Raw genomic sequence first — 19,630 nt, forward strand, 5'->3', positions numbered from 1 at the left:
AACGTTATTTCGATTGCTGTTGTGGTTGCTGAGAACACCTAAACAAGATACAAGATCCGCATTGTTTTTTTTTGAATTTTTTCATTTTTTCACCTTTTCCTGCCTTTTCCTTCCTGCCTGATTTCAATTTTTGAATTCTGATACATCCTGATTTACTACTTTTGCTGTGAATCTTGGTGACACAGATAGATTTCTTGCTTCGTTATTTGTTTGTGATTTTTTTTTCGTAAGTTACTAGGACGTGAAATTAAAAGGACTATTATACTGCTACTGGGTAAACTCGATCGAACCTTAGGGCTAAGGGCCACTGCACAGATCCATGTGTCAATTGGGGATGGGTAATTCCTAGAGGTCCCAACTGTCACCGTCTGTAATCACCTAACACAAAACCAAACCGGTACTAACCGAAATAGCTGGAGGGAATTTTTGCTCTTATGCTCTAATGCGTGGTGTTGCGGTTAATCAAGACTCATCTAAGGGGGTTGATATGAGTGGGAAACGGGAGAGAGGAGGCACCTCTCTCCATCGCTTGCTCCAATATAGTATGAGAGTTGCAGCGGGTGTCCTCCTGCGAGGGGATCATCTTGTCGCATTGTCATGAAGTGCACAAGATTTCGGCAGGAGCTTAAGAATTTAGAGAGGATTAGAAAACTCATAACATTGCTGAAGCTGATTTTCTAAGGTAACAAACAAACAAAAAAGTGAGTCAATTTGCTCTTTTAACGCGGGTTTCTCATTGTGAAACATGTTTCAACTGAACAAAAACTGAGAGAAATGTATGTAGTGGTGATAGTTGTTGTAGTCGTGGCAGTACCAATAATAGTAGCAATAGTATTGTTAGTGCTGATTGTTGTTTTTTTTTGCTTGCAAACGAATAATAGTCCGATTAATTACAGCTTGAGATTAAGATTATCGTCGCTATCATTTTGCACACAACAATATATGTATAGATTATTTATATATATAGAGCATTTCCGTATTTCATTAAAACTTGCACTTGTTAGCTATACTTTGCAGCTGAGTATTCTCGCCTTACAGTTTGACCAGAGGAAATAGCAAACGATCGCTGAGCGTTTGACTCTCTGGATAGGCATTTGATTTTTAAACGTTGAAACCGAAGAGTTCGATAACATAAATCGTAACAGAACGAAAAAAAATCATAAAACGAAAGAGGTCAACTTACGTGCACTCATTTTTTGTAAAACGGTTCGATTGCGTACGTTTTTTGAATGGGGAATTATAACTCAAAGAATTGTTCAAGTAGTGTAAAACACAACAGATAAAACCACGGATTTGGGCAAACTTGTGTTTGTGAGTGGTACATTTATTTATAGGAGGAACAAAACAATAAACGGCGTGTGTACGTGTTTGTGAGAGAGTGTATTTTGGGGAAAAGTTTTTATTTTTTGGCACGAAAAACTATGCACATTGAACAGGTTTTTCTATAGGGAGTGTGTGTGTGTGTGTGGTGGAAGTTCCGAAAACATAAATCGTCACATTAGTTAACGGAAAGGCAAACCAATAAACAAACTGCTACCGTCGGACCGCAGGATACGCTGTCCCTGGATCGGCATTCTGGTGCTGACGAGGATCAATGGGGGAAACGGTCCGACGCAGCCGGGGTGATGTGACAAAATGGTGAATACTTCGGGTGTATTGTGAGTTCTGAAGAAACTGGGAAAATGAGAAGAGAATGTAGAGACCGTAGAGAAAGCGAAACACAAACCGAAAACGTGAAATCGGACTCGAATGAGAACCGTGAGGGAAAAGTTTTTCTTTACCTTGTGTACGGTTAGAAGTTGAAAAGGAAAGAAAACTAATGAATACCAAACAAAAAACAAAAATGAGTGGACGAAAAAACGATAGAATATGATGAGTGACAGAAAGATAGAAGAGGTAGAAAGAGATGTTGTTTTTTTTTTCATAATTTGCGTATGATGGGGTACCTGTGGTAAGGTTAATTTCGGTCGCCCTCTGCCTGTGACCCAGTACTCTAAATTGTGGTAGTTCTACTTCGCTGCTCATTCCGACACTACTTAGGCCGTCTCTCCAGAAGTACCGGATATCTCGCATAGTGTAACCGACTCCAGGGTTTGCAAAAGCGGGTTATTATCAGTATTTGGTATCGATCGATATAGTTGGGTTTGGATTAATGCATTGTTTTGGTTTAAAATGTTAGCGGTTCCGATGCGAGTTTGGGTTTTGCATGCATTTCGACGAATTGTATTTTTTTAAATTAGATATCGTGTATGTTTCGTTAAATTATGGCCGTTATTTTTGGTGGTTGATTTAGTTTTGGTACCACGATATATACAGTCGTTGTTGGTTGCGATAACAGTTTTTTTTGTTCGGTTTGACAATGTGTGGATTGATTCAATGAGATTCGTGGGAAGAATGAGAGAAAATAAAATCATTAAAATTGTTGTTGTTCTGAAACTATGCGAAAAAATAGTCATACTATTTCGTAACAATCGTAAAATGAACTATTCGGAAGAGAATAAAGCTTAGCATACATTCGTTTTAAGTATTTGGTTATTGTTATGCGGGGTATCTTTCTCTAAATTATATAAATATATTCTTGGATGCTTGGAGTGGTGAAAGATTATCAAAGCTTGTTTTCAGTGTTTGCCTTTTGTTGAAAATATTCATAATTTTTTTCACATAAATATAACTCTCGGAAAACATACTTGAACTCGTTTGAATTGTTCGAGGTAACGAAACGAAAATTTGGGGAAACGCTACAAAATAAATTGAACACGGTTGGTGTTGGAAAACGAAGTTGAAAGGCATGGAAGTTGCACCTCGAATGATTCTATTTGAAACGATGCTAGGAATTATCCTTATGTACGATTGATTATCAGAATTTCCCTGTTCTGCAGGCTAATTGATTTTATGTTTTTTTCTTGATGATGCAGGAAAAATTAACAGAAAACGGAAGGTCTGAGAAAACTGCACGAGTTTCATGAGTTTCTGGCTTAGGTTCACAAAGTGTGTAAAGATAGAGAGAAGAAGAAAGTAATGATTCCGAATCTTATATTTAAGAACAATTAAAGAGATGTCCTTTGCTGAAGGGAAAAAAATAATGGGAAAAGAGAGTAAATCAAATCAAAAAGCGAATATCGTAAAAAACCATGCAAAATTTGATATCAACGATTCATTTTGAATCCTCGTTCAATCACTAATCTGAACTAAACACAAACTTCAGAACAAACGAAACAAGGTAAGAAACAGGGAACAGATTAAATGTCTCAATAGCTGCCTTTGGCGTTTTTTTCCATACGACGCGAGATTGTATCTCTGCCTTTCTCTATCGTAGTTAACATATTTAATTAAAGCGCTCCTGTTTGATATTTATATAAGAAATAAAAATTAACACACGTTTCACAACCGAACTAACTGATACCACAAAAGTATAACAAGTTATTGAAAATTTTTAGTGAAAAATATTTTCGATAAGACGTACAAAATAAAACAATCAAAATAAAACTACAGTCGCAACGTGAAACTGATTTGATATTATCAAAACTGAAAATAATTCGAGCGAAAAATATGTACACAATAAATGGTCAAAGTAGAAAAAAACGAACAAGAATAAGATAAAAGGCAAATATTACATCTAAAAATGTCACCCAGGAAAGGGGTAGAACAAAATCGATAACAAACAAAAACATGTCAATGAGAGTCTTGATAAAGAGATCTTCAGGTGGAAAACTTTCTAATAGCATGCACAAACACTCTACAATGGGGGGGAACGATGGTGGAGATGAGAAGATGCGCAATTTTCATATTCGTGGTTGACAAGGGATGCACCGAATGCTGCGATTAAGACGGAAATACGCACCTGTATGCGTCTATTTGATGTTGTCACTCTTGGTCATGGCGATGGGCGAGGTAATAAGTAGAAAGAAAATGATTGCATGCAGATGGAACGAAACCGATATGTGTGATGTGGGTGTAGTGCGGTTACATTGAACGCCATCACCTATGGCGGACGAGTAATTTTGGTTTCCCGATATCATGCCGTACAGTCGTACAGAAGGAGCTACAAAAAACTGCTTTTGCAGGAAAGTTTTTCTTTTCCGTACGCGGAAAAACTCGATGGAAGTTGCCCCATTGCAAAATCATAATTATTATTTTAGAGTTATCACAATTTTTGCATAGAACAAAACTATTAGAGTTCATCTGAAAAGAAGTTTATAAGATACTGGCGGGATCTACAGAAAAAATCTGTAGTACTTTGGCGTTGTGCACAGATTACGCTAAAAATCAGGATTTTTGACCTCCTTCAACCCCTACGTAACGCAATTTCCTATCTCTAATACACAGTAAGTAACGCATCCTCGACCCACCTCCGCTCCCTTCTCCCGTTACGTAGTTTGTGCACGACGCCTTATTCATGTGTAGTTTTAGAGGAAGATCTCTATTGAATTGGCTTGGGTTTAGTTCTATAGGCAAGCTTGATTTGGCCTTTACATCTTGTGAGATCAACTCGTTAGAATTCATTCACTTTATGAAGAATTGTTTGACTATTCAGAGCAAAGAACCGTCCCGAAAAGTTCGTATTAAAACTAGATAACGTTCGATATTTAGAAAATTAGCTGGAATGAAAAATATTTGGTGAGTTTTTCACAACACAATCGATGAGCTCAAAATGACTATCTTGTAAACACGGCGGATAATGAACCGAATATTTTGCATATTTTTTAACCTGCAGGAAGTCCAACCAATTATTAGCACTCAGCGCATATTCATAGCATTTAATATCTATCATTTGTCGATTATTAAAAATAAGTACGGCTAAAGGAAACAGTCAATTATTTTCATGAATTTGCCAATGAGCCATGAAATATTAAAGCAAGATTTTTTTAATGGTTTCATTTTTAAATCCATCTATTTTGAAATATATTATAACAAGGAACCGAATTTAGTAACTAGTTCCTAAATTACGGCCGGAATATGTGCGCGGCTATAGTAAGTGGTTGAAATGTATACATAAAAGTTGACGTTATCAATGAATGCTTGGTAAATGTTTCAGGAATTTTCAGTGATAAGCACTCAACTTTCGTAATTTATAATTGCAATGAGAAATCAACACCAGAATTCCTTTTAAATTTTATTAAACACGAAGAGAACCGTTTATAGCAGCAGCTTCGACGGACCTATTTCACGTTTCGAGAGCTAGAGGCTCAGTGTTCTAATTATATACAATTTTTTCGTCAAAGAAACATAGAACAATCTTAAAAGTTGATTTATTTGCTTAATTTTGGTGGCCAAATCATGGAAAACATGAATTCACGAATGAAAAAAAAACAAATTATTCATTAATTTACAATAGAAAATAGTTTCAATAGAAAAACATTATAACGATGAAACATCGTTGAATTTAGCAATAAATTAGGCACTGTGTCGAAACCTGGTGTCGTGGACCAATTCACTCTCCATCAGATTATGCAGTTCAAAATTGGTAAAATTTGAATGGAAATGATTACTTGAGTTAATTTGAATACTTACAGCACATAGTCTTTACTAAGGACTCCTTAGCCTCACTCAACTGTTTTTCTATGAATTCTCTAGTATTTCCACTAAAGTTCATCATTGTAATGTGATAGGTATACATTATTCTCGTCCATGATTGTTACCGCTTGCAGAGAATATGTTATTTTATTACAAGAAACACATAGTTGACACGGAAAAGTGGATTTTCATTCATAATGGAATAAACACACTTTTAACCCTTTGCTGTCGGAATTAATTTCCCTCGAAAGAGATCCTTTTATATTTCCACACTAATAATATTTTATTTATATCGAGTACCGTTACCTATTATTCATAGAAACTCCGTATACATTCGTGAAGAAGTTCAATAGACATTAAATTTCGTTTAGAAAAAATGTAAACTATTGCATCGTTTTATATAGTACTTAATATGATTCATTATTGTGGTGGCTGAGAGCAGACAAACGACCGCAAAGGGTTAATATGAAAATTATGAAAGAAAATTAACTTCTCCGTATCGAAAATGCATTCTACGCAAAACAGTAAGACGTTTTTTCACAAATTATGCAAAAATATTCAACGATAAATGTGTTTGATAATGTTTTTATGTCATAATGAATCATCATCATATCATCATCAATCATATCATAACGAGTTTCAGCGAGAATATTAGGAAATGTAATAAGGAATGGTTAAGTAAAAATTTGGACGCCAAATTTAAAGTAATCATATAAAATGAAATAACATTTTCCATTCAAAACTTGAAAGTTCTAAAACTATCTTCTAATCTGATAGCGATTAATTTGCCTCCCTAAACGAATATCGCCACTAGGCAGCGACACTGTGCATCTGTCAACGAATGGCAGCGGACACGAAGAAATATCGTCCAACTGATACTGATCTAGATATTTTTTTTCAAGTTGGGTTTGCGTCTCAAATGCACCTTTTATTCGGGTGATATGAAAATAGTAGATCTTGTTTTGACCAAGGCACCTAGAAGTATATCCTAATATCCTAAGGCCGTTTCGTCTCTAAGTTGGTTGGGGTGGTGGTATATGAAAACAGTACGGAAGAAAGCAGAAGGGGAATTATTTGCTTGAAGCGTGAAAGAGACAGACTGATCAGGAGCGAGCTTCGGCAGTAGTGTATTATGTTTCATTTACAAACAAAACACAGTAGACTTCCAAGATGGCTGAAGAGTGCTTTGAGCAAGTTGGCCCACCTTAGGATATACTTCTAGGCGCCTTGGTTTTGACTTCAAACTTTCATATAGAAAAACTCTCGCGTAACTTTTGAAAAGATCCAATGTAACAATTTCGTAAACTCTAGAGAAACGAAACTTAAAACCGGAACATTATTCCGCGAATTGTCTTGAAAGGTATCGATCTTTATCACTACTGTCACCACTAACAGTCAAAAATAACTCAGAAAAACCAATCGTAGCATAAAGTTGAAGCCTCGGAGCGAAAACTGTTACATTGGACGTTTTGACTGCCCCCGTTTGCATAATGGACAAATTACGTTGCACGAAACAACAATTCAAATATCAGCACTTCATTTTGAAGACAGATTGTTATTTTTATCACTCGTTGAATTGCGCTTAAATCGATAGCAACATCTGGAAGAAACAAAAAACTCAAAACGTCCGAAGTACGACTTCGTGTAGTTTTGCTTTGTTACTTCGGACGTTTCGAGCGTCGGAGGAAAGTGGCGTCCGAAGTTACAGTCGAGTGCTCAAAATACGAATCTGTACATTGGACACTTTGTGTCGGCGATAAAAAGACGAAGAGAATGGATACTTAAACGATTGAACGATTGTGTGCATCCATTAACTCGATTTGTTTACATTTGATACATTGGACCTTTTCAAAAGTTACGTGAGAATTGTATTCGTCCATCGTTTTTCGGGAGTACAAAAAATCGATCGAGAATCGAAAAATCGGAAATCGGAGATGAAAAGATCGATCTTCTAAATATCGATCCACGATCGCCCAATACTAGTTCACAGAGTGAATGTTCCAAGCAATCGGAAAGTGCATGTTACATAGAAAACGAAAAAGAGATCGTCTGAGAAATTAATATAATTCTTCGAGATTCCAATTAAATACACCGTGTCAAATGAATTTTCATACACCCTGCTGAAGTAGCACATGGCATACACTATCTTTGTATTGGTGTGATCTGGCACTACGATTAAGCAATCCATTGACGGATTATTTGCATTCAGTGTTCATTGTTTATTAACGATGAAAGCTTTTCGTGTTGAGATGATAAACAAGTTTTTGGACGAAGTATGTCTAGGCGCTATTTGAAAAACCTAAGAGTGAGGCGTGATTTTGTTTATTGAATCGTTAGGATATACCGTGAGATTTACTCGTTGGATGATCGGAAAAGATCCGACAGAAGAAGTTCAGCAAGAACTGAACGAGTGATTAAGATCATGTAGTAGCGAATTCGACGAATATCACAACGCTCTGTACGTAAAATGTCCGCTGATCTCAATGTTTAGAAATCAACGAAGCACAATGTGCTCAAACATGACTTAGGATGCCAAGCTTTTAAGAAACGTAAAGTTAATGGATTTTCAGGAGCTTCGAATAAGAAACGTTTTGAAACAGTAACTCTCCTACTTTCACGGTCTGGTGCTTTTCGGATGAGAAGATATTTGTCTTGCAACAGTCTCACAATGTCCAAAACGACATATTCTGGGCCTGTAGTTCGAAGGATATCCCGCCACATAGCAGTCGAAGGTGAACGAGGAAAAGGTGTCTAGTTTAGCTGCATTTGGGAGAAAACGCCCATGGAAGTCGTTCGTGCCACCTGCGGCTTGAAAAACCTTTGAAGCTGACCAAAAATTTTGGAGATGGTGTTATTTCGAAACATATTTAAATAATAATGATAATGATAACATAATATTATCATTTATTCGGAAAAATAAACAATAAAATCAGAATGTCTCATGTAAATAACCAAAGTTTGAATTTGAATGAGAATATATTGGACACGGTGGATACATGGCATTTTGATCGTATCATTGAGTGTTTTTGAGCTAAACCCAATATTTGTGTTACTGAAAGTGACACTATAGATGTAAGATAAAACACATTGTAGTTATTTATCAATTCGCTGTATATTTTCTTCGGGAAATTGAAATTTGGTTTTGTTGTTCTTTTTTTGATTCTTGATTTGGATTGGTTACTGATTTTTTTTTTTGACATTGGAGAGAGAAGATAAAAATCACAATTAAAGTACTGCTGATGATCTGAACCTTTATTGTGAGAACGATACATTGACTTGGACAATAAAATAAATAATTGTTTACCACTAGAAAAAACAATATTTTGAACAATTGGTGGAAGTAATTTTAACAAATTTGAATTCCTTTGTGTGAATCTGAATAGGTGAATAGGTGAGACTAAAATGTTCCGTTAAATGAGTAACGTAAAAAAATTAAGAACACTTCTTATGAATGTGTGAATATATTCAGATGTATTGTTGATTTATATACCTTTTCATAATAGAGCATATTTTGATACATTCTAATTTCTGCTGGTGCTCCCTCATGTCAGCTTTGAGAAGCATTATCCAAATAGTTTCTATTCCGATAACTCGTGATATCAACTTTGCCTCTTCAGAATCAAGCGTATCCTTTCTGATAATCAATTGATAATCAATGTCAATTGATAATCCATTGATGTTGATTATTTTTTGGATGGGTTCTATGTGCTCAAAAATTGTTTAATTTGAAAACAGCTGCATTTTTTTAACCATGTATAATGGAAATAGTTTTTTACTTTGACACCATCAGTAAATACTGATGAAGATAAGATGAACATATTTATTTTGGATTCGAGACGAATATGAATATTCAATTTCCGAAGGAAATACTAAACGATCTAATCGACGAAGAGCTTCAGTAGTTCATATTCGAAAATTGGTAGCAATGCAGTTTCCACTAACCTTGCTGCGCGCTATGTGTAAAACAACCCCATTGAAACTTACACACTTGTATGCCCACATTACTAAACTTTATCTCGTACGCTTCCAACAGGCTATACAGACTATGGACTATTTATTTTTCCGCCTCGTAAACTCGATCGTTCGCAGCGCGTCAAGTGCATTTTTGAGCAAATACCCTTCACTGCAGAGATGATACTTCTCTGTGGTAAACCACTTGAGCCTTTTCGGGTTAGCGGTGGAAAAGTAGTCCAACATCCACGGCCTACGCTCCGTTGCTGCGAGGTTCTGTTCGTATTTGCAGACTCTCTAGCGAATCACACTGCGGAAATCGTGCGCCCACCCCCATCGGGCAACCCAGCCCAACTGTCACGTTATGCTTTCGACCACATAAATCAAAAACCATTTGCTCCCAGATGAGGGAAGGATATGGGATGGCAGGCCAAGTAATCCTAACAGGTAGAACTGTTGACTTCTTGCTTGTTCTGAACGTTGCTGGTACGAGATAAGCCAGAACGTGTCCTTCGTCTATGTTCTGTGCTTGGGTCGGGGTGGAATCTGGAAGTCAGTTCCCGGAAGATTTCTTCCATACTTTCCATTTCAAGATATAGAGCTCCTCCTGAACGCGCTTGCAATCAAGAATATTGCCTGATTGCTAGCTGGAAAGATACACAAACGCTATTGATGATGACTCTCGGCTTCAATTCAGCTACCATCTATTACTGCATCACCAGCTGTAACCATTACTTTCAATTACGTCGTGAAAAAGACAAAAGGGATTAAGCCCGCAACCGTTTAACTTTTATCCCCAGCGTCGATAACTTCCACCGAAAAATCGGAAACCGTTGTCATTTTTCATCGTTCCAAATTTTCTTTGGATTATCTATCCAATTTTTCCTACTCATTCATGTTTGATGTTGTTGTTGTTTCTCGTTCCTCTCTGTCCCGGGAAATTGCCAAAAGTAAACCCTAAATGAGGCAATCCATCATTTCGGTGCTTTTTTTTTCCTCCTTTGGTCGCTGCAACTCTCAAATGTTGCCGAGCCCGGGCGATGGTGAGGGCAAATTTATTTGGGTGTGAGTGACAAATGGTCTGTCACGCTCGGAGGAGCAGGACGAGAGGAAGGGATGCGTACAATTTGTTTTTTTTTCTCTTCTACTCTTTTGGAGCTCCACCGAATCCCACAACAAAGACAACAAGGTACAAAGTAAGACGATTCAAATGGGATGCAAATATTTGAAGTTGGTATGAATGATGAATTGATTCGGTTGCTTTTGAAGCCGATTGTATTTCACGCTTCCGACGAAATAGGTTTTACTTTCAGCCCGCAGATTATAGAAACATTGAAACTTTTGCAATTCGGTGATTTATTCTAGGGGAGGAAAGAAAGGCTCGTCCAAACTTAATCTTAGATAATTCGCATTCATAAACGGAAATGATCAACTAGAGCGCTAGGGGACTCCATGCTTTCCGTGGGAAAGTGGCTAGTGTTGTAAGTCCTAATCAAATACCAGGACTGATAAAATAGTCAAAATTGTAACAGTAAAATGGTAACATTTTCGAGTTCACATTTCATAGTGGCTTAAAAAAAACGACATATTTTTCGACAATCGACTTTTGAATTTCCACGGGTTACATATATTCGATTTTCGATTTTTTGTGGCATTATGTCGGTACTCATGTCTGATAAGTTCAACCATTTTGAATGGTCAGTTAAGCTGCTCTGATTGTCTTCGATTTTTGCCTTTTCCAAACAAAAAGGCATCGAAGGATCTGTATAAAATTTGCAATACAATGCACGAAAAGCGACCAGTCATATTAGTACACGATAAAAGCGACCGACAAGTCACCATCGTCGCCGTCGCTTAAATTTACAGTGGAATTCAAGAATTTGTAGTGCATTGGTCAAGGTCAAAAGAATTGTTCCGGTCGTTCACTCTAGAACTGGATAGCTCCGAGGACACTGTCAAATGCACTCAACGTGATGAATATGGAAAAGAAGAATTGACCATTTAAAAGTTGGTTTTCCTTAACATTTGTCTTTTTTTTTATCAGAATTGAAAAAGCACGTTCCACATTGTCTAGAATTCCTTTAGACATTGAAGAACCCTTGGGCCCATCGGAGGAAGCAGCTGCGCGTAGCAAATTGTGCGCCAGCCAAACTCTATTTCGAGCTGTGTTTGGTCGGAGTATTATGCGAAAACAAGTTTCATGTGCCACTTCGAATGAGCCATGGTAAATTGAGGAACCCTAAGAAGGTTCCGACATTGATCGATTCTCTTCATCGACATTCTCTTTCGTTAATAATTTTGCGATAAAAGCATTTCTGGAGATCAGGAGTGTAGAATGTAGCTTCTTTTATCAAGCTATGTAACAAAACTGGCGCCAAATCTGTCTTCAAGGCCGTGGTTATCGAAAGAGAAAGTCAATGAAGAGAAGCGATCAAATGTAGATAGGTCCTTTTCAAGAGTTACGCGAGATTTCTCTGCAAATTCAACATAACAACGCAGGGTACGTTTATGACAAGGTAACCTGGACTCGATGTGTGTAGGACACGATTCACTTATACACTCTCAACTATGACATCTTAGCTTTGACGAAAAGTAGCGACCGCAAAGCAATTCATAACAAGTGTTTTTTTTTTGTTGCGAGTATTACGTGTTTTGCTACTTTTTTTTAAATTCTTCAACAATACGTGAGATAGAGTAGTTAGTGAACCATTAAAGTGAAAGACATTCCGGAATTAGTACCCTGAATGTGTTGTTTCTGTGCTGCTTTTGAATCTGGTCTTTTAACGGCGGCTCGACTGCGAAGGTATATATATATATATATATATATATATATATATATATATATATATATATATATATATATATATATATATATATATATATATATATGAAATATTTCCATTTTCAGACAACTCTATGACTCGATGTGTGGATGCGTTAGTGTTCGGTCATTGATGCCTGGGCTCGAGTCTAACTCGAATGATGAAAACATATCCCACAAATTATCATTTCACCGATTCCCGAGGGATGTGACCATTCGGATGAAATGGTTTTGATTCTTCGGACAGGACTTAAACAGCAATACTAAAAACATGTACATTTGCTCGCTTCACTTCAGTACAGATTGTTTCGTGCAAATCGATGGCTTGGAAGAACTATATCGTCGAAAAGTGATACCAACAGGTAAATTTAAACAAATCCAGATTATACAATTAATACACAAATAGTTTTTTTTAGCTGTTCCTACTGTCAGAAAGGCCGACGATTCTCATGCCTCGGGAAAACAAAACCGGAAGGCTCACCGAAAGTTTTTTTTTTTTTTTTTTTATCTGTATTATAGTGATTTTCAACTCATTTGGCTGGTTCGTCACTTTTTACTTCCATTTTTGGAAGAATGTCGGGAGTGAGAATTCAACTCGTGACCTTTAGCGTGAGAGGCATGGATGTTACCACTACGCCAGATCGCCTCCACTCACCGAAAGGTCTTGACATAAAGCAAGAGTTGAATCCATTTAAAAAATACGTAACATCCGCGGAATCAGTCCAGTTTTCTGATGGGAGGAAACATGACTATTCCGAGAGGGATATTCCATCAAAGGAAATCGGGAGCAGCACCATCAACATCTCTAATGAGAAACCCAGCGATTCAGCCGGTTCTGATAGCTCAATTAAAGCTCTGCGACAAGAGGTATCGGAGAGCTACAGAAAGCTTCAGGTTTTCCTTTCCCCTAGGTTTTGATTAGATAAAAAACCTAATTGGATTATCTTTACGCTGCGATGAATAAATATGTACATCAAGCTAAAATACAATAGAAATAAACTTGTTTAGACAATTTTTTTATATCGCTCCATGCTACTTGCAAAGCTAACACGTCACAGCCTCACTACTATTGATGCACTAGTCAGTCCAGACTACCTTGTCATAAACGTACCCTGATGACAACGATCATTTGAACGAATGAATGAATGAATAATACTACATTTTTTGGTATTATTCGATCATCCATGTTTCTTGTAATTCATTCATAAAAAATTAATACTATTTTAACTTGTTGTTTTTTCCTGATCGTCTACTTCATCTATTCCTGTTCTATAGAAATGCTGATGTCAACGTAATTAGAATAGCCATAAATTCTGTCAGTGAAATGTGAAATGCCGGCATAGAAATTTGAAGCGAAAAAAGTGATAACACTGCAGTCGTGTAGTGTGATGTCGCTCCTTCACAACAAATGCTCGACAAAAACTGTCTTCGACAAAACTGTTACATATTGGGGCTATCCACAAACCACGTGGACAACTTTATGGGGGGTAGGGGGTATGAAAATGTCCACGCTTGCCCACGGTCAGGGGGGTTGGGGTTTATATGATGTCCACGTGGAAACGTCAATTTTTTTTTAAATAATACATACTCGTCTATAATCAAAGCTTTCAAAGATTCTACTCACTCTGAGTACGCTGTGTTTTTGAATAAAAGGTTGAGCTGCCTGAGAGTGTTGTCTAGTCAAACACATAGTTTATATGCCTCCTCTCCGAATTGTGTTTTCTGAAAGTATGATCAATTTGTTCCCATAGGTAGTAGAGAAACATGCATTCCGCCAGGATTGAGACACGACGGAAAAATGTTAGTATTTTGTAATATTAACAAGCGCGACATTGTTTTCTTAGATGCAGAAACTGATCCATTTCTATTTTTCGAGAACTCCCACAGTTATGCGAAAATGGAAGATGAACAAGAATGGATACACCGGTCGTATCTCTGGAGATGAGTTTTTGGAAGCGATACTCTTCCATATTGAAACGTGTTTTTTTTTTGCAATACGCTTCCATTGGGTCGTCTGGAAGGCTTGTGCCCCCACTGATGACAATTCTAATTCACACATAACCAGAATCTTATTTTTTTATCCCTTTTGTTTATTTTAGACTCATTAGCATTTTAGCTGTAAAAGCGGGAGTGCATCATTGATGCTAAGACGAGAAATATTTTGCAAAAGTAAAGTAAACTTATCTGAATGGGATAATGAATCTGCGGATCAGCTAAGTGAATGGCATCAGAATGATGGAGCGCTCATTTTGATGTTATCAAAAAAGGATGGCAAAAAATTTAAGGTGAAATAAAAAATCTAGCTTTTTAATCTGTATATATAGAGGTACACTCTTCTCTATTTCAAATTCTATATCAAAACTGTCTCCGAACGACTTTTAGAGCTTATCAAGACAAATATTTAACAATACAGAACTGGTCAATAGGCCGTATGAATAAAAACAAAATTCATCTTTACTTTACTTCATTCGAGCAGTCGAGCAGTGAGATTAAGTTTTTACTACGTTTGGTATGAATAAAAGAAACAACAAAGTATTTACTTTTCGAAAATGGATGTTTAGCTGATTTCGTATGAATAAAACAGCATTCATCAAGTATTTACTTCGTTATTATCAAGTATGCTCATGAGCATACTTTGGATCTGAAAACACTATCATTCGTTTTGATGTTATATCCGATTTATGTTTAATGCTGCTATCTTGCGCTTGAAGTTAAACAAGTTAACGATCCGCATTGATGGCATTGAGCTTCGTTTACTAGTTTAGGGTAGCGTAAAAAAATTGATTGATTTTCAGGCGGAATGAACACGTTTTTAAAATTAAAATTATGAATGAAAAATAACCTTTACGTACCAATTTGGCATTCTGTTTAAATGAAAAACACTTTTGTTTGCAAGTGGTGAAAAAATCTTGTACGAATATTGTTATTGAAGTCAACTTCATATTATAATGAAAAGTTTCAGTAATGATTGTTGGAAATGTATAGACAAAGGGTTAAATAAAAGTCGGAAAAAAGTGTTTTAAGCGATTGAATAACATGATGTGAACATTTTTATTCAAATTTTAACATTTGAAAACTGGCTTCGTGTCTTCTAATATGATAGGTATTACACTAACGAGATAGGGACCCAAACTATGGTCCCTAATTGAAAGACACCACCAGACGTCGACACTATTCCTTTTTCATCGCGAATTCACGCTTTGTCAAAAAAAAAAACGTTTTGAAACGGAACCTAAACAATCAGTTGACAGATATTTGACAAAGTAAAAACTATGTTCGAATTCGAAAATCAAATTAGTAAAGTAAACTTTTATTCATACGGATTCAAGTAAATACTAAGAAAGTTTACTTTACTTGGAAACGGGCAGAATAAGTAAATACTTTTTTTTATTCATACGGCCTAATATCTCAATTCTTTTAGAGACGTAACAGCCTATGGCTGAAAGTCTCTTAAATAGAAACAAACTAAATATCTCAATTCTACTCCAAGTTATGGATATATTTCCCCAAAAAAAAACCCCCTCTTCATTTGTTTGTCGCTCTTTCTGGGGCAAACAATAAAAAATATTTACTGGTGGCATTAGAAAAGGTTATTTGACTCTGTGAGCTTTTCAAAATTACCTTATTTTTGTTATTTTTGTTTTGAGTAAACTAAATTAAAAACTAAATGAAAAACTAACTAAACTAAATTCTGAGTTTTTGAGTGAAAAACCATCAATAACTTTGAGAATTCATTCAAGAAGGCTGTCCTCAATCTTTCGCTTTTTTTTAAATTTTGAACATCCACAATCAATACAAGAGCCGCTAATGCATCCCGAAAAATGTACTGTTTGGTGTGGTTTGTGGTGCGCAGGAATCGTTGGCTGTACTTCTTTTAAGATTAAAATGAGAACAACGTTACGTGCAATAATTTCCACTTTTTTATTTCCCAGAATATACAAGCTAAATCATGTTGACAAGACGGTGCCGCATGCCACAAAACATACGAAACGAAGGAGCTATTGCGCAATGGATTTGCTTAGCAATTTATCTCTCGCTTTTGACGCTTTTGAGTCGCCTAGATCGAGCGGCTTGACACTGTTGTTGTTAAATTTCTTGCTTATATCGATGAACCAACATTGATTCAAGCACTAGAAGACAACATCACACGTGCTCTCGGTAAGATACCAGCGGATATGCTCGAAAAAAATAAATAAAATTGGTATGGATCACCTAAAATGTTGTCAACATTTACATGAAATATTGTATAAAATAGCGAGGATTGATTTGAAGCGCTATTTTATACACGCTACAAAAGTGGACCGATAGGGACAGCAAACAACGCCATATTTTCCCCGCTCTCTTGAAATTTCTCTTCAGTAAGGTTTGCTATTTCATAATGGAAAGATATACAATCCAACAACGAGTCGAGACTATTAAAATTTACTACCGAAATTCGGTGTCAACGGCCTACAGCCTTAAAAATCAAATTGACGCAAGAACTGAAGCCGCTTGACCACCAGAAGCGTCGTATGTTCGTGAATTGGGTTGAGCAAAAACTTGAAAATTATCCGAATTTTCATCGAAAAATCATCTTCAGCGATGAGGCTCATTTCTGGCTGAATGGCTTCGTCAATAAGTAAAATATGCGTTATTGATCAAGCAGCAATCCACACGTACTCTATGAGTCACCATTGCATCCCAAAAAAATCACGGTTTGGTGCGGTTTATGGTCCGGCGGCGTCATTGGGCCGCACTGCTTCCGTGATGATCAAGACCGGCACGTTACTGTGAATGGGAAACGCTACTGCTCAATGATAACCGAATGATAACCCGAATTGAATGATATGGACTTGGACAACGTCCTGGTTTCAACAGGACGCGCTGCCACAAGCCACACAATGAATTTAACAAAGCATAGCATCAAATGTACTTTCACACGAATAAAGAATTTAATTAATATCCAAAACCGTTTTTGTTTTATTTAAAAAAAACTTTTGTAGCGCTCTCATTGAAAGACCCTTTAACTACCCAAAATTTGCGTGGAGTTCCTTTGAGCTTTCAAAAATATACAGATCACGGCGTTCAATTCAAAAACACGGATGAGTAATATTTTGCCTTTGGACAACCAGCGCATGACGATGTAGAAAAGAAGAATCTTGCGATCTGAATTCATTTCATTGAACCGATAACCCGATTGGAAGAGTCTTTAGAGCACCTAATTTGATGTAGTTGACAAATTTAGTAACTTAATTAGATATTTTTAGCAATCATTCCATAAGAGTCTCCTCAATGACGAATGTATATTGATGAATCATAAAATGACTTTCTCTCTGAAATCTTGATTTCTTACCAAACCAGAAAATCAATCGCATAAAATAAATAGTGCGAGTTTATTTTCATCTACATGATAAATGTCAAATGTCAAGAAGTGTCATTTGGAGATGTCACAGATCCTGTGAACATGCTTCATGACTTTCTGTCGGTCGCCAGCCACTTGTTAAGAGTCAGAGGAACATCGGAGAGAGGTTGAGAATCACGACAGAGCACGATTTCTGTATTCTTCATTTGTAGATTTATGTTTGAACAAAGGTGTAGTGCAGTGAAAAACGGCGAGAAGCTGTTCAGAATCTTATTAATCATAATAAGGGATTCCCGATAAACTTTTCGTTTCATTTTAATTCCATATCTATAGATTAATTTAACAACACAATGTCGATATTGGCGATGTGGTACCCACCAGCATCTATCCGGTCGGTTGTTGAAAGCCTTGGCTTGTGACAAAATATTGTTCCACAAGTGGCAATCTGTCCGACACTGGTTTGGTATCGTATTTTTAAGTTCCAGTCAGAGACGCTTGATTCTTGGGCTTCCCATTTACTAGGCATTTCACTTTATTATGCAGATATGCTCTTCATTTGCGACACGAGAGGTATATTCCGATTTTGAATTGTAAATGACTTTCCGATAACTGTGAGGGGCCTTCAAGTGTCGAACGGATGAGTCGTTATTATATGAAAACTAGCTGACCAGGCAAACGTTGTTCTGCCATATAAATTATTGCTAGTGAATATGTTGTTTAACGATCTATAAAATCGAATGTGATCGATAGAATAGAACGAATGAAACGATTTGAACGGAAGTGTGTTTGATGCCGAAAGTGACGGTGTGCATCGTCCTTCGATAAACAAAGTGAAATGTTCGTGACTTATGCGTTCATAGTTGTGCTCGACATACTGAGGAAAGGAGCGCCAAGACGATGACCACCGACGAAAAAAAAAATACTTTTTTTAATTCAATATATTTTGCTATCGTAACTGACATGTTTAATCTCTTGAAAGTTAAACGTAAAGATTTTTCTTTATAATAATATATTTTTGTCGTGAAATAAAGAAAATCAATAGTTTTATCTTTCAACAGCTGTCTCGTTGGTGAAAAATAATCACTATCAGATTATCAGCCCCAAAATCAATTCTAAATAGTTAAAATTTGAACGAAAATGAAAAAAAAAATACTCGAAGTTGTTTAAATACTTAGAAGAAATAGTCCTCACCTAACATAAATATCTTTCTATAAATCTCGCTGCATTTCCGTCAAAACTTTATCCATCATAAAAAATCATTATCAGAGACAAATTTTTGTTCACGATTTTTTCCCACTTACAGAGAATGTGTTACTCTATAACACAAAACGCATATCAGGGTCTATTTTTTATTTATAAATTTTGTTCAAAAAGCGTGCCTATTTCATCCGAAAACACATTACCATTTTCCCTTCACAGAAATGAAACATGCAGAACCCAATTGGATTTGAGCCGAACGGATTACAGAATGCATTATTACGATCCGTTCGGTGTAATTTGGTAATGAAGCTCATTAAAGCCTTAATTTTTTTGTTCTAATGCGCGTGCTGTAATGACATAAAAATGCACGCATTTTAGCCTGGCAATAGCAAAGGCTGTGTCGGTTTTGCTCATGATAGAATCTCGCAAATAAATGTATTCTTCTTCACGCCGTTTCTGCTGATTCTGTCGAATGAATCGCAGTCGTTCGCACTCTACCTTGGCATAGCTCAGGACATCGTAGAATGATGTTCATAATGAATGAAGTGTCTGTGGCGGGATCTCGTTTTTTAAAGTTTGTGCAATATCCGTATTGTCCCTTCAGAACGGCCAGTGGATTTTCGTCAAAGAGCTTTTTTGTGACTTACACTGTGGCCACACATATTGTAGAGCTTGCCACTTCGTTCGTCACTTCGTAGGAACGTTGGTACCATCAAAAAAGAAAGTAGAAACGATGTGTGTCGATGATGAATTCAATGTCACTGTTTCATCTTCGAATCACAATTTTTTCTTGCGTGAAGTCG

The 19,630-nt window shown here is 36.6% G+C and overlaps 1 protein-coding gene across 12 annotated transcripts in view; it reads right to left on the minus strand.

Moving 5' to 3' along the window:
• LOC129767924 (gamma-aminobutyric acid receptor subunit beta) overlaps positions 1–19,630 on the minus strand; it is a 182,912-nt gene that overhangs the window by 54,090 nt on the left and 109,192 nt on the right. For 3 of the 12 annotated variants that reach the window (XM_055769214.1, XM_055769206.1, XM_055769205.1), the window contains exon 7: positions 1,947–2,084. The exons of the other annotated variants lie outside the window; for them this stretch is intronic. In XM_055769214.1, the coding sequence (XP_055625189.1) occupies positions 1,947–2,084 (138 nt within the window). The remainder of the gene's footprint in view (positions 1–1,946; positions 2,085–19,630) is intronic. 12 annotated transcript variants of the gene reach the window in all.

This window comes from Toxorhynchites rutilus, chromosome 2 (assembly GCF_029784135.1).
Source record: "Toxorhynchites rutilus septentrionalis strain SRP chromosome 2, ASM2978413v1, whole genome shotgun sequence".
Taxonomy (NCBI): Eukaryota; Metazoa; Arthropoda; class Insecta; order Diptera; family Culicidae; genus Toxorhynchites; species Toxorhynchites rutilus.